Below are 14,636 nucleotides of genomic sequence, written 5' to 3'. Positions count from 1 at the left end.
GTGACATCCTTACTTGGAGGTTTAGGGTAGTTGGAGAAATGTTTGGACGCAAAGCTGCGAGCTTGGAGATACCTGAAAAAGTGTGATTTTGGTATATCGTGATCTTTACATAGATATTCAAACGACAAAAACGATTCACTGTCGAATAGATCTTCAAAGAAAACTAACCCATGTCTGTGCCAACCAGCAAAACTTGAATCAATCTGTGAGGGCAGAAAGAGATGGTTTAGGGACACAGGAGAAAGTCCACTTATCTGGTCAAGATTAAAATGTCTGCGAAATTGTATCCAGATTTTAATAGAGTTCGACACTACTGGGTTGGAAAAAATGTTAGTCTTAGTGCATGCTGATAGTGGAGCAGATAACAATGACATCGGTGAGATTGATGAATGTGAGGCAAGTTCCATTGGTGCCCAGGAGGGCCCGTCTTCACCCATGAATGCCAAAACCCAAAAAGGTAACTTAGAGATATTCGCTGCCCAATAATAATTTAAAAAATTTGGGAGGCCCAACCCTCCTTCGGGTTTAGGTCTCTCCATATAGATCTTTTTCATTCGAGGGGTTGACTTGTTCCACACAAAGGTATTAATACATCTTCCCAGCTTAATAAAGAACTGTTTAGGGAGCCAAACAGGGAGTACTTGAAATAAATATAGAAATTTTGGTAATACTGTCATTTTGATGGTGTTGACACGTCCGGCTAATGAGATCGGGAGGCTTGACCACCGCTCTAGATCTGCCTTCGTTCGGTCTAACAGTTTATTAAAGTTTGCCACTGTGAGTGATTTAAAGGAGCCAGTTATTTGTACCCCTAAGTATTGAAAGGATTGAGGTTCCACTTTAAAGGGGAATTGGTCATATTTTAGTGTTTTGCTGATACTGTTCACAGGAAAAAGGAGGCTTTTAGTTAAATTTAGTTTGTAACCAGAGAAATTCCCAAACTCCTGCACCAGATGTAAAAGGTGCGGGATGGACTGTATTGGATCGGCTACATAGAGGAGCAGGTCATCCGCGTATAACGAAACCTTGTGAGTTACTCCCCCCCTTGTGATGCCCCTAATTCTCTCCTCCTCTCTAATCGCAATAGCAAGTGGTTCTATGGCTAAATCGAACAGAAATGGCGAAAGACCGCAACCTTGACGAGTCCCTTTGCATAGTGGGAAATAATCTGAAATTACACCATTTGTCTTAACAGACGAGCTGGGGCTGTCATACAAAATACTGATCCATTTACAAAATGTTTCCCCGAATCCAAATTTCTTTAAAACTGCATGTAGATACTCCCACTCTATCCTATCGAATGCCTTTTCGGCGTCTAGTGATAAGACCACCTCAGGTGGCTGTGCTGAGTGGGCTGAGTGTATTATATTGAGTAGCCGCCTCACATTAACTCATTGAGTGCCAAGGACGGACATGTTCGTCATTTGAAATAGTAACGTAGAGTGCCAAGGACGGACATGTTCGTCAATTGCGTTTTTTGACGGTGGGGCGTCGATCAAAGCCTTCTGCCTCTGATGTACAAATATTATAGCTATTGGATGTGTCTAACCTATTTTACAGAACCCTTAGGTGGCGACAGTGCTCTCCACATAACAGAAAGGCAAGGAAAAAACAAAGAAGAAGTCGTTATGGAAACGGAAATCGCATCGCATCCGTATGCATCGATATGCTGAAGCACGTTACTGCAGCTGTGCCTGCAGCAGCCAATCTGCTCCCACAATTGAGCCGCTCCGTGTCGGTTGCGACAGCAAATCCGCACATCCACACCGTGGAGTTGTTATTATGCTCAACTGGAAGCATCGTTGCCGGTGACAAACACACGCGGAACGCTGTAAAAAAGCCTGGCTGTCCGCACCCTTCACTGTGCGCACAGCAAACTCAGCAGAGAGCCACCACAGACAGGAGGAGGAGTGTGCAGTTGAGGCGAGGCGAGGCGGGGCGGGGCGGGGGGGGGGGGGGGGCACGCAGAGCAGCACGCAACACCCAGACAGACCCAGGCAGCAGGACAGGATTGACAAACGCAAGCCAGAATATCCGATGCCCACCAGCAGCAAATCAAAACCAGCAAGAAGCTGCAACCAGCAGCGCACGCAGGGGCCAGCGCTGCTGGTTGTAGCTAAAAATATTATTCTGCCAAACAAAATTCCCTGGCCTAAACTGTTTTATTGAAGGAAATTATTTTTGAGGTGTGACTACATTAGAAAAGATTAGCTTCAGAGTCAGTGATGTGCTTGAAATGATTAATTTCACAAAAGGCCAATTATCTCAGCTTCTAGAAAAAAATTGCTATTTTTGGATGAATCAAGCTATCTTCTCCGGCTCATAACTAAAGAACGGAAAATGGGATCAATAAACTTTTTTTTGCAGATGATAGAATAGAGTCTCATCGTTCTTTGTGCGTGTTCAGTGTTTACATAGTAATATCACACAATATTCTGTGGGCCTCGAGAAATCACTGAAAACGCTCTGAAACTCTGGCACTGGGAGCGTCCGTTCTCCAAAAGTGGCTGGCACTCAATGAGTTAAAGAACGACTGTCGTCCTGGTATGAAGCCTGTCTGGTCTTGATGTATAATTGTAGGCATCACCTCGTTTAGACGGTTTGCAAGGGATTTGGTCAATATCTTATAGTCACAACATAGAAGACTGATGGGTCTGTAAGATGAGCAGTCAAGCGGGTTTTTATCCTTCTTTAACAAAACTGATATGGTCGCTTGTGTGAGGGTTGGCGGTAAATTACCCTTTTCTAGTGTTTCATCATACATGGCTTTGAGGATCGGTACGAGCTTGGGCGAGAAGGCCTTGTAATACTCAGCCGGGAACCCATCAGGTCCTGGGGCCTTTCCGGTCTGCATGGACTGAATCGCGGCTTGTATCTCACAGATGGTAAGTGGCTCATCGAGAGATGTCTGGACTTCTGAGTCAAGAGTGGGAGTATCTAGTTCATCCAAGAATGATTGCATTGCACCGTTATTTGTTCCTACGTCGGAGCGGTATAAGTTTGAATAGTATTTCTTAAATTGATTGTTAATAAGTTGGGGGTTGCATGTGGTTGTATCTGGACCAGTATTTATCTCTGTAATTTGGGAGTTGGTGGATGTTTGTCTGAGTTGGTGTGTGAGTATTCTGCCTGCTTTGTCTCCATGTTCGTAGAACCTGTGTTTCGTTCTGAGTATATTCTTCACTGCCTGATGAGTGGAAAGGGTATTGAATTCTACTTGTAAAAGAAGACGCTCTTTGTGAAGTTCTGATAAGGGGGAAGACGCATATCTTTTATCTAGATCCAGTATAGATTGTTCAATTTCTAACAGGCGCTTATTACGTTGTTTATTTTTGTAGGCTGTGTATGAAATTATTTGTCCTCTGATGTAGGCTTTCAATGTCTCCCACAACGTGCATCGTGATATGTCTGGGCTGTCGTTTGTATCGAGAAAGAACCCTATTTGCTTGTCCACAAATTCTTTGAACTCGGCGCACAGCAGTAGCGAGGGGTCAAGCCTCCACGATCGTCGAGAGTGTACATTGTCAGGAAAATGTATGTCCAGCTGCACTGGGGCGTGGTCTGAAATAACAATAGCATGGTATTGTGAATTGGTGACTGATGGAAAGAGACTGTCATTTATTAAGAAATAGTCTATTCTAGAATAGCTTTTGTGGACTGGTGAAAAAAACGAAAATTGTTTTGTAGCGGAGTTGAGTCTCCTCCACGGATCTGTAAGACCATAAGACTGCATGAACGTGTTGACAACTGTTCCCGCCTTGGATAATTGACTGCCTGGCTTGGGGTTGGATCTGTCTAGTTGTGCATTCAATACACAGTTTAGGTCTCCAGCAGCAATAAGTTGGTGAGTATCAACATCAGGAATAGAAGTTATTAATTTAGTGAAGAATTGCGGGTCGTCCCAATTTGGGCCATATATATTTATGAGTATGACAGGAGTATTGTATATTATGCCAACTAGTATAATGTAACGGCCATTAGGGTCTTGAATCGATTTAGTTAGATCAAACTGGACACCCTTTTTGAAAAGGATTGCTACACCCCTGGAATTATGGTTAAAATTAGAGTGATAGACCTGTCCAATCCAGTTATTTCTAAGCCTAGTGTGGTGATTAGTCTTTAAGTGTGTCTCCTGTAAGAACATGACGTCTGGGTTAAATGATTTTAAATGACAGAATATTTTGTTGCGTTTAACCGCACTGCCCATACCTCTAATATTCCAGGAGATAAAACTTACAGAGCCAGTAGCTCTGGGTATCTGTCTTTGCGGCGTCATCCTAACCAAAAATAGCAAGGGAATGAATCAGCCATTGCTTACTATAGACAAAATATTCGGATCTTTTAAACATACATCACATATAGACAAAATGAAAAACAAATGCTCTTGGTTCCCTTCCCTAGAGGCTGTCTGCCCCAAATTGAGAGTTGCTCTAACGCCAGATGAGCTTTCCATCAAACGAAACACCTGGTATCTGACTAAACCCTGTAAGAGCTATGCATGAATCGAACAGTAGAGGGAAAATAATCCTCTAACATATTTTAACTTCCCTGATATAGTGAGTTTTGACCACTGCCACATGTACTCATTTGGTGATTATTGCCGTCTATAACCATTCAGGCTGTGATAGCGATTCAAACAGGGGACAACACATAAAATAAATAAAATAAGATAAGAACGGCATTTAGAGTAAACAGTCTGGCCTATGAATCAGTTTAGAAGGCACAACAAGGTTTTTTTTTTTTTTTTTTTTTGTTATTATTATTATTATTATTTTTTGTTTGTTTTTCCTTCCTTCTCTTTTCTTTCCTCTTCTGCACCTACCACTATTGGCAGTCGGGACTGGTGATGGCATTGGGAGAAATAAAATAAAATAGAAGTCCGTGTTGCCATGTCACAAAGTATCTGAGGCACAGTAAATTGCTATTTGACATCCGCACCGCTATCTTGAGTGGGACAAACCGGTAAAGGCCAATCAGAGGGAGGCTCCGTCAGGCCAAGATGGCGGCCTGCCTCCTCTTGTCAGTGAAAGCATCGCCTCCTCTTGTCAGTGTAAACTCTTTGTAGACCACTGTGGCAGTAATGTCCGTTGCCAACGGAGATAGAACAAAACAAAAACAAAAAACACAACCGCGACACGGACCGTTTAACGTTACACCTCTGTCCCATATATTTTAACACCTTATTGAATAGTGGTGGCCAATGACAATCTTAGACTTATGTTTTTAGCAGGCTAATGAAATTAGGGTCGGTCTGCGTGCTGCCCTTTGCTTAGCAATAACATTAGCGTTAGCCTTGGTCCTTCGTTTGTAAATGCCTTACTATGTATTCCCTTGCCTCCACCGGATTGTCGAATGATCTCTGGTCTCCATTCGGGGCTGTAATCTTCAGTGTAGCAGGAAAAAGGAGGCCGAACCTGGTGTTTGGGCATCTGCTTAGCAACTCCCGTGCCTCCTTGAAAGCTGCTCGACGTTTCCTCACTGCGATCGTGAAATCCGGGTAGATGAAGATCTGTTTGTTGTTGTGATGAATGGGGCGCTTGTTTGATGCCTTCCTCAGAACGTCTATCTTCTCCTGGAAATAATGAAATTTAACCACGACCGGTCTCGGGGGGTCCCCCTCTTTCGGTTTGGGCATTAGGCTTCTGTGGGCCCGGTCCAGCGTGGGAGCGTAGTCGAGGCCCAACGCATCTTGAAGTAGCTTAGCCACCGGCACCTCCATACGAGTATCTCCAAAGGATTCTTCCACCCCGATTATCCGGCAGTTGTCTCTGCGTTGCCTGGACTCCAGATCGTCTGCTTTGGTTGCTAGTTGCTCAGTTTGGGAGGTTAGCGACTTCACCTGGGTTTCTAGCTCCATGATCCGGTCAGAGTAGTGGTTAGCACCCTCCTCCAGGTGCCGTATCGACGTAGCTTGTAGCTTGATTTCCTTGTTTGTGCTAACCAGAGCCACTTGCACTTCAGAGCGGACCTTGGTTATTTCTTTTCGCAGCTCATCTGAGAGGCTCTCAATTTTCGCATGCAGGTCCGTCGATAGATCAGAAACAGAGCTTTCTATTTTGGTCGTAACCCGTTGTTCTGAGGCTTTGATAGCCTCCATTATGGTAGCGACGGCTTCCTCCGACATGCTTCCTGCAGGCGCTTTTTGTTCAGAGGCTAGGTTAGCTTGCCGCCGCGTCCTTCTTTTCATCGACACCCGCGTTGGTTGTTGTTTGATAAACAGCCAGAAATGGATTGCGTTATGCCGCGATAGGCTAGGATGTTATTTAGGCAGTCGAGAAGTTGGTTTAGAGGCTGGAATTTAACGAAATTGTTCTTTTCATGCAGAGCTCAAGTCACATACGTGTCTACATGTTGCTGCTCACGAGCGCCCCCCCCTTTTACATCTCTTATATAAGTATTGGACGTGTACAACGTGTACAACCCATTCCACCGACCCACGAAGTGGCGACAAGGAAGGAGGAAGGCAAGCAAAAAGCAGTGTGACGAAGCCATTCTCATGAAAATGGATTGGCGAAAACGCTTTCGTTTTCGCGCTGATTGCTGGCAGTGCGGGATTGCAAATTTGCATAATAGATCACGGATGGAACACACTTTGAAACATGCAGCATAAATATGACCAGAATCGCAAAAGCTTGATCAAAGCTCTCAACCAAAACTCCAAGAAGCGAGCGAGTCCAACCAGACTTCCTCAAAGAGCGGCCGCTCAGACAGGCACAGCCGCACAGCAGCTGCAAAGCAGTGAGACTGGTGACAAGCTTGTGACACGGCCGCTGGCTGCAGCCAAGAGGAACGCCCACGGAGGGAGGAGTTGGAAGCAGAGGGGAGTTTCCTGCTGTTATGGAGGAAATTACTGTTCAAAACTATTGTTTAGGTCTTACTGATGCCAAAAATGAATGGTTAAAGTGACTGTTCTATCGAATTTCACAAAAAGCCGTTTATCTCTGAATAATTTTTCTGACGCTGAAACCATGCTGTATTCAACTGCTAATGCTTACATAACTACTAACTCTACAAACTAACTCTTTTAGACAGAGAAAGCACACATTCTATTAGTTGTTTTGAGATATTGTGTGTTCACAAAATCTTAGCAGAAAATAATCCTCGGCTCTTGTAAAATGAGCCAGAATCCTCAAAAAAAAACTGGCAGAACCTACCTACAGCATTGAAAAAAGGGCTGGCAGTCAATGTGTTAAAGATGGCTGCCATTTCTGCTATTTTTACCATAGGATTTCACTGTCCAGGGCGATTTTGATGATTCTGGTGTCAAATAACAGGTTTTTAACTATGGAAATTTCAAAATTATACATCAGAAATCATTTGTATATCTCCTTTTACCATTTACTCTAAAATACTAAATCTCTAAAATACTGTTGTTTATGCATATTTTCACATTACTTTGAAAATATATGCAGAGTAAATGGCAAAAGGAGATATACAAATGATTTCTGATGTATAATTTTGAAATGTCCATAGTTAAAAACCTGTCATTTGACACCAGAATCATAAAAATCACCCTGGACAGTGAAATCCTATGGTAAAAATGGTTGAAATGGCAGCCATCTTTAAAATGGCAGCCATTTTGAATTTTTCATGGAATAAATCTGGCTTCTCTGTGGTCATAAATGTATGATTTGATAACAAGATCATTCATATTGGAAAATTCTACCCAAAGTTGCCCCCAAAATAGTGTTTTCAGGCTGGAAATGGCGGCCATCTTGGAAATAAATAAAATTTCTGCGTGGCCAGTTACTTTTATCAAAATAACAGTCCACAAGGAGTATTTGTGCCAATTTTGGCGCTTCTTTTCGGAAGCGACCTATAGGTGCTGTTTTGAGCCCCACTATATGAAAGGAGGGCTACAGAAGGAAGGTTGAGCTGAAGCTGAAGCAGAACAACGCAAAGGAGGTCTGGAGTGGAATGAGGACTATCACAGGCTGTGGGCAGAAGAACAGCAGTGCGATGGGAGTGTGATGTTAACGTTATTCCTGGAATGCAAGTTTACCGCACCAGTTTATGTCTTTGCATTCTACATCAAATGAAGACATTACAGTTTGTTTTATTTTGTATGTTACATACCTATTGGCCAAGTTATTAGTTTATGGGTTAGAAATTCTGCCAGATTACAGGCGATTACAGGTGGCCATCTTGCCTGCAGAATTTTCATGTTTCAGCTGCCATGTCGTGATATGATTGGTAAAAAAATATAGAAATGAGGTAGAAATTTGATTATTGTTTTTGATTATTGTTTATTTGTATTGCATTTTTACATCACCATACTGTAATTTTTTTTTTTTTTTTTTTAATAAAAAATATTTGATTTATACAGGGGAGGCCCTTGAGAGCAAGCTCTCATTTTCAAGGGAGCCCTGTTACAATAAGAACAATTACAGTAGTTACATGTTAACAGACAACAGGTAAAACAAACAGGATAGGACTGGTAAAAGTACATCCAACCAAAACAAGAGCATTCATTGTGCAGGGTACCCTCAAGGAGTACTCTAAAATATTCTAATTGGTCCAGTTTTAAAGTGTTCTGGAGCGTGTTCCATTTGTCAGGGGCGTAAGAGGAAGAGGCAGTCCCTCCTATTCAGTCCTCACACATGGTACAAACAGTTATGAATGAAATCCTGAAAAATGAGGGTAATACATTTGATTTTTGTGATATTTTTTGCATACATTCTTCCATAGGTGCACTGAATACCCAGGTATGTGAACTAAAAAGAAAGTTTGTGTGGTTTCTTTCTCTGCAGATCCACTGTTATTACCACGGCTCTGTCAGAGGCTTCCCACAGTCCAGAGTGGCTGTCAGCACCTGCTCCGGACTCAGGTGAGGTGGGGGGTGGGGCGGTGGGTGGCTTTTATTCTGAAGTAATCCCTATGGAGGAAACCTATTCAGGAGTGCTCACAACCCTCAATGTTTCTTGTGGAAAATGCTTTAATTCTGAAGGAATGTACGGTATATATAAGAAACGTAAGCCATTTCCAGACATTAATTCTGGACTATGCCCGTTAAATCAGGCCCGGGTATTTCCCGGATTTACCCTTCCAGACATGAGGAATCATATTTTTTGGCATTACCAACAAAATAAAGGAAATCAAAAGACTTTACCTTCCTACCTAACAAAACAGGAGAAAAGGGGGGGAGTAACATACTAAATGGCAGCCTCCTCCAACATAATTACAAAAATACAAAGCAAACAAGAGTGTGGCCGGTTGGGAGGAGAGGAGGATGGGAGATGACCCCTGCGCGCACCAGTGTCTGCTCTCCGCTCTCTTTTAAGGGCTGGGCATCCCCAAAACCAGCCAATCACCAGCTGGCTCCTGACACATCTATCAAGCACTCACACATACACACCTGGAACCCACTCAGCCACTAGTCCCTCAGGCAATTGAACAAATTAGGGAAATAAACAAATAATGATAAATAACCTTAAATATGACCACAGTCGTAACAAACAACATCATACAAAATGTACATTATACTGTAGTCTCCATGTTGGAAAACAGTGGTGCTGGGTAGGGCTGGGTCGGTTTGAAAATTTTAAAACCGGTTCGATATTGCCGTCTAAACCGGATCGAACCGGTATACCGATTTTTTTTGTAATTAAATTTTTTTTTTTTAAGCAGGGCTCCCGAGTGTGGCCCATAACTGTCTGTAGTGCAACTTCAGTCCACCTGATAGCGATAATACACCTCTAAGCTGGTATTGTCAACCAGCAATGATACTGAATAAAAAGAAGCAGGACACCTGTGTAACAAACACACCCTGTATTTATTTCTCATAACTATTCAGCTTAACTTTTCTTCAAACATCAACATAATAAACAAAATAAGACTTTTGCATACTAGTGCAACTTGAGAAGAGGCTAATACGAACAATAGTGCAATCAGAATGGACTGGCAATTTTTTTTTTTTTTTTTTTTTACGTTTTTAACGTTTTTTCGGTTCGCACGTGATCAAACCGGTTTGGGCTCGTACACCGAACCGAACCGGTAAAACCGGAAATCGACCCATGCCTAGTGCTGGGTAATGTAGTGTGGTAAATGTAAATACGTTTAATCATAAGTTCAAATCAGACCGAGATACTACAATCTGTAACATCTCAGAATGGGAGCGGTACAGTTCATATAGATCTAGAAACAAAGATCCTGTAATATTACTCCTCTCCTTTAAAGGGATGTGGACCTGGGTCCTCCCTGTACAGCAAGCTACTCTCTGTCACGTTTAAAGGGATGTGGGCCTGGGTCCTCCCTGTACAGCAAGCTACTCTCTGTCACGTTTAAAGCTGAAACTCTCATTCACGCCTTCATCTCCTCCCGCCTGGACTACTGCAACTCACTCCTTCACGGCATCAACTCCACCCTCATCAACAGACTCCAACTGGTTCAGAATGCAGCAGCTCGACTCCTCACCCACACCAAATCCTGGCACCACATCACCCCTGTCCTCAAAGAACTCCACTGGCTTCCCATCCCCTACCGCATCAACTACAACATCCTGGTCATCACCTACAAAGCCCTTCATCAACTGGCCCCCCCTTACCTCACAGACCTCCTCTCCCCCTACCAACCCTCCCGGTCCCTCAGATCCTCCTCAGCCGACCTCCTTTCCACCCCCAAGTCCAAACTCCGCAGCTTTGGGGACAGAGCTTTCTCTCGGGCAGCTCCCAGACTCTGGAACGCCCTTCCCCAAGAAATCAGAACCTCAGAGTCCCTCACAGTCTTCCACTCCCGCCTCAAAACCCATCTCTTTTCCACCGCCTTCCCTTAGTCCCTCTGCTCCCTCCCCCCATCCTTGCTTGTGTGCTGTCTCTGTCTACTGTCTTGTCTCACCACTATCGCCCCCCCCCCCCCCCCCACATAGTACTCAGTGTTTAGTGTAATCTCTGTCGTTATATGTTTACTAGCGTCACCCCCCGCCCCCCCAGTGTTTAGTTTTTGTGTAGCCTATTGTAAAGCGTCTTTGAGCTATGGAAAAGCGCTATATAAGTCCCATCTATTATTATTATTATTATTATTAAAGGGATGTGGACCTGGGTCCTCCCTGTACAGCAAGCTACTCTCTGTCACGTTTAAAGGGATGTGGACCTGGGTCCTCCCTGTACATTAAGCGAACTATCCGGGGGGAATGCAGGATAAACACCCTCTCGAGGCAGCGGGTCTGCGCGGCCCGGTTGTCGCAGCCATTCCAGCCTGATGTCCGAGTCTCCGGGAAAATGATGCACTGCACACTGGTGTAGCTTTTGCATCCAACACTTTTCGACCCATGACTATCCCTAACCTGTCCCTGTCCACTAAACTCAACTCAACAAACAAACAAACAGACAAACATTTATTATTATTATTTCTTACAAACAAACACAACCTAGGCTATCTGACGTACTCTAAAACTAAACCTTAACTACTAAATACTACAAACACACAACTACAATTTACACTATGCACTCTAATCAAAACGCTCCACAAATCATCTACTCAACATACAGGAGGAAAGACAATGCAGATGATCACAGTAGGCTATACCGGGATAAATACATAAGCCTATATGACCCCAGGGTCATAACAACAATTCTCCACACTCCATAGGCCCAGCGTGGTGTGCAGGCACTTTTATAAACTTTGGCTGGGAGGGGCCTAGGCACGAGAGATGGGCGGGCTAGATTTGGTGAGGTCACTGATCAAGAGCTTTGCCAATAGAGAGGGAAATGTGAGTCTACAGCTGGCCTTTTTGCCTTTTTGGTTTGTATGGAACTGCATAGGTATGTGAGAAGAGATGAGGAATTTCTCAATTTACAGTAAATGTCACGACTTTGACCTGGATTCATCAAGAACACAGCTAATTTCCAATATATATTGATTTTCATCAGAAAAAAGTGGAAAAAGTGTTGAGTATCTCTTTAAAAATCTGGTCAAGGTTCCTCTGCTGTTCTCTGCTGAGTCCACGTTCCATCGCAGGTTAAATCGATCCGGATTAATCTGAGTCAACTCACACCAGGCTAATCCCCCTGGGTCTTAATCTGGGGTCACGGGTGGGAGGAGGGGGGAGGGTACAATGCAAGTGGGGGATTTAGATTCTCTTTCTTAAACAATATATTAGTTTTAGTATTTTACACCCAATACGGTAACACTTTACAATAAAGGTCACTGAATTAAGGGTTAGTTCATGCTTACCAAGCATTAACTTAACAAATTCAACAACAAACAGACAAAAAAAAAAAAAAACACACAAACACCTCAATCAGCAACCATATGTTAACGGCACAATCTCATTCTCAGGAGATCTCGTAGTGCAGTCCTTATTTTTGCAAAATCATGTGCACTCCTGCTGGATACACCTCAGTTTCTCTAGAACAAGACAAAATCATGTGCTCTCCTGCTGGATATACCTCTGTTTCTCTAGAACAAGACAAAATCATGTGCTCTCCTGCTGGATATACCTCTCAGTTTCTCTAGAACAAGACAAAATCATGTGCTCTCCTGCTGGATATACCTCAGTTTCTCTAGAACAAGACACAAGGCTCTTTCACACACAGATCACGCAAAATTGTAGTTCGGGAAGCCCGTAAAGCCTGGCAGCCTCGCCACAGAAATTGCTTTCACACAGAGCCAAGCAGCACGGCCACATTCCCGTGCTGCTGTGTACTTTCAGGTGAAATCCCCTGCTCCCGGATTGAAAGGCGAGCGGAGGGATTTCCAGCTCCTCCTAGCCCAAATGAATATTTTCATAGGTTAGTGTAGCCTGGCTACTGTACGTAGCGAATTCATTCAACGAATTCATTCAACAACAATACTTCCCTCCTTCTCCTAGTCCGCTGAGCTGGGAGTATAGGTGCACTCGCATGGTGGGCGGACTCGCCAAAAAGGGCTCCGCCGCCGCACTCGCATGGTGGGCGGGCAGATCGATATGGTGTCCTACTAAAATTGAAACGATACACGACCGCCCGCATATCAAACAGCTGCAGTCTGCATAACGTTCGTCGGGGGAATAGTTTATAGGCTATAAATGCACATGACTACTTAACGTTAGTAGTTTTTGTAAGGGAATGCAGAGCTGATTTCGAGGGGGAATATCATCAGACCAACTCGCCACAGACAGCTATAGCCCTCTGAAGCTTATTATTATATCCGTTATTTTTACCTACTACTAATGTCAACATCGTTTGAGCATAAAGCCTAACCGCACGGAGCATTCCTCCTGGCGTCCCTGCAGTCATGATTGTATAGGCTACTTTTTTTACTTTAACTCCTGCACTTTCTTGATACATGAGGTGATTTCCCCTGTAATTTTTTTATGAATGAGCTGACCATTCACACCTTTTCCGGCTTGCTGCGACGATGCTTTCAAATGGAGGCGGGTTGCCAGGTAACCCGGCGCTGTTACTACCTACCGTCGCGGGACAAAAGGCGTAAAACAATTATCCACCAAAGCGCGTTCACGACTTTCACATCGGATGCGCGAATCCTATTTTCCGTGCATTTTTCGGCTTTCAAGGCCGGTGTGAAAGAGCCTAAAATAATGTGCTCTCCTGCTGGATATACCTCTGTTTCTCTAGAACAAGACAAAATCGTGTGCTCTCCTGCTGGATATACCTCTCAGTTTCTCTAGAACAAGACAAAATCATATGCTCTCCCGCTGGATATACCTCTGTTTCTCTAGAACAGGGGTTCCCAAACTTTTCCGACCAAGGATCACTACGTACCAAACCAAATTTCCCAGGGACCACTTCCACTAGGTATACCAATCCCCCCTGCCCTAACATAAAATTTGCTGATTTAACAATGCAATATCAGCAGAAAGGCTAAATGATAGGGCTGGCACGGATCAGAAAACCCACGGTTCGGATCGCGTGACAGATTTTGAGCCACGGATCACGGATTTTTCGGATCAGCAAAAAAATATAAATAAAATTAAAAAAAATCTGTCACAATTAGATTTTCGATTTCAATTAGATTTTTTAATACTATTACCGTATACTTCTTTAACCATTTGTTGCCCTGCACAGCTCAAAAAATATTTTTTGTTTTGTTGTTATGTGTCCTAAAGGCACCATTTTACCGTCCGGTGATAACATGTTCGTGAAAAGTGTGCGCGTGTGTGTGTGTTATGGCTCTCATTATCTTGTGCAGCTCACAACACGCTGCTCGCATTCCTGTGCTTTTTCAGAGGTGTTGAAATAAGTTTGTTGTGATGCTGTCTTTAGTAGCCACTAGCCACAGCTTTCAGAGAGATTTTACAGCGGGGAGAAGGGACGAGGAAGCTTACGCGCTCGCCATGATGATACCTGTCTGTGTCTGGCTGCGCTGCAGGCGTTCTCATCCACTAGCACGTTAAATCCAAGGGAAAAAAGGGGGGGGGGGGGTCCGCGCACGTTCCGAACCGTGGGGGCTGATCCGTACGGGTCACGGATTATCCGTGATCCGCGTGCCAGCCCTACTAAATAACAATATAAGGCTACTAGCTGGTTCAAAATGGACACACATGGACACTCTCTCTCTCACACACACACACACACACACACACACACACACACACACACCTGCCAACATTAGGCTGTGAAAAAGAGGACCCCTTTGAAAAAGTTTTTTGTCCCCCAGGGCTCAGTCCTGGGCCCCTTGCTTTTCCTTCTCTATATCAG

At 43.8% G+C, this 14,636-nt stretch overlaps 1 protein-coding gene across 1 annotated transcript in view; it reads left to right on the top strand.

Moving 5' to 3' along the window:
- LOC310788593 (disintegrin and metalloproteinase domain-containing protein 15-like) overlaps window positions 1–14,636 on the top strand; it is a gene marked incomplete at both ends in the record, with an annotated part of 189,890 nt that overhangs the window by 48,838 nt on the left and 126,416 nt on the right. Inside the window, one exon of the mRNA XM_083650124.1 lies at window positions 8,751–8,827. Within this exon, the coding sequence (XP_083506250.1) occupies window positions 8,751–8,827 (77 nt within the window). The remainder of the gene's footprint in view (window positions 1–8,750; window positions 8,828–14,636) is intronic.

Source organism: Poromitra crassiceps (assembly GCF_964638095.1).
Source record: "Poromitra crassiceps genome assembly, chromosome: 1".
Taxonomy (NCBI): Eukaryota; Metazoa; Chordata; class Actinopteri; order Beryciformes; family Melamphaidae; genus Poromitra; species Poromitra crassiceps.
The sequence above is the reverse complement of the archived record's forward strand: the minus strand, read 5'-3'. Positions and strand labels throughout refer to the sequence as shown.